This window comes from Aureococcus anophagefferens, assembly GCF_000186865.1.
Source record: "Aureococcus anophagefferens unplaced genomic scaffold AURANscaffold_395, whole genome shotgun sequence".
In the NCBI taxonomy this organism is placed as follows: domain Eukaryota; class Pelagophyceae; order Pelagomonadales; family Pelagomonadaceae; genus Aureococcus; species Aureococcus anophagefferens.
Genome location: NW_008705900.1, coordinates 1 through 924, shown reverse-complemented (window position 1 = coordinate 924; position 924 = coordinate 1). Strand labels below are relative to the sequence as shown.

Sequence of the window (924 nt, the reverse complement as noted above, 5' to 3'; positions counted from 1 at the left end):
TAAGTCTCAACAAGCGGCAACGACGTCGGGCCTACGGGAGAGCGGATCGAAGCGCGTCCGAGCGCGCGCGCGCGCGCGAGGGGCGCGCCCCGCCAGCGAGCCACCACTCGCGACCGTCGTGCCAGACCGCCGAGCCGCGAAAACGCCGCCGCGCCGCGCCGCGACCGCGTCCCGCGCTCCCCAGCGCGCTCCCAGAGGAGCTGCGGTGAGAGCATCGGCGACAACGAGAGCAGGACACGACAAATTCGCGGTGACGTCTTCGCTACTCGTCGTGCGCTAACCGGCGGCGTCGTGGTGGCTAAACATTCTCTTTTCGCGTTCCAGCCCCTCAGCGGACTCCGGACCATCACGTCGTCGCGGATTAAGCTTGATCGCTGAGGAGAGCCTGAGCCTAACCCTTGCTCGAAGGGTTGAGGCCGGCGATGCCGTAAGCTCAGGATGATGATGGTATGAGACTGGGCTGCCTGCTCGCGCTGGCCCGCGCCCGCGCCGACTGCGCCTCGCCGTCGCTCGTCGCCTTCGCGTCGTCCCGCGCAACGCGCGCGGAGACGCGCGTCTTCGAGGCCGAGCAGGCCGTGGTGACGCGCGGCGCCTGCGTGACGCGCCGGGGCCGGCGCGAGGCCTGGTTCGCCCTCGGCGACGACGGCTCGACGGGCGCGCTGCGCGACAAGTACTGCGGCGGCGGCGGCGGTCCGCGCGCGACGCTGGCCCACAACGGCACGCGCGGGTCCGCCGTCGGCGGCGTCCGAGACCTCTCGTTCAAGGCCGTGCGCCCCTACGCGGCCGCGACGGCCGAGGGCGCGCAGCGCTGGCGGCTCTACAAGCGCTGCGCGCCGCTGCGGCGCGGCCGGCCGCCGGCGTCGGAGCACCTCGAGCTCCTCCCCGCGACGGCGGCCCAGGCCGCGGCCGCCGCGGGCGCCGAAT

At 73.7% G+C, this 924-nt stretch overlaps 1 protein-coding gene across 1 annotated transcript; it reads left to right on the top strand.

Moving 5' to 3' along the window:
• Positions 1–449: 449 nt before the first annotated feature.
• On the top strand, positions 450–859 carry AURANDRAFT_68796 (hypothetical protein; the record flags this gene model as incomplete). Its single annotated transcript, XM_009044528.1, has 1 exon — positions 450–859. A coding segment is annotated over one exon (410 nt), but the record flags the coding sequence as incomplete, so codon positions are not given.
• Between the last annotated feature and the right edge of the window lie 65 nt (positions 860–924).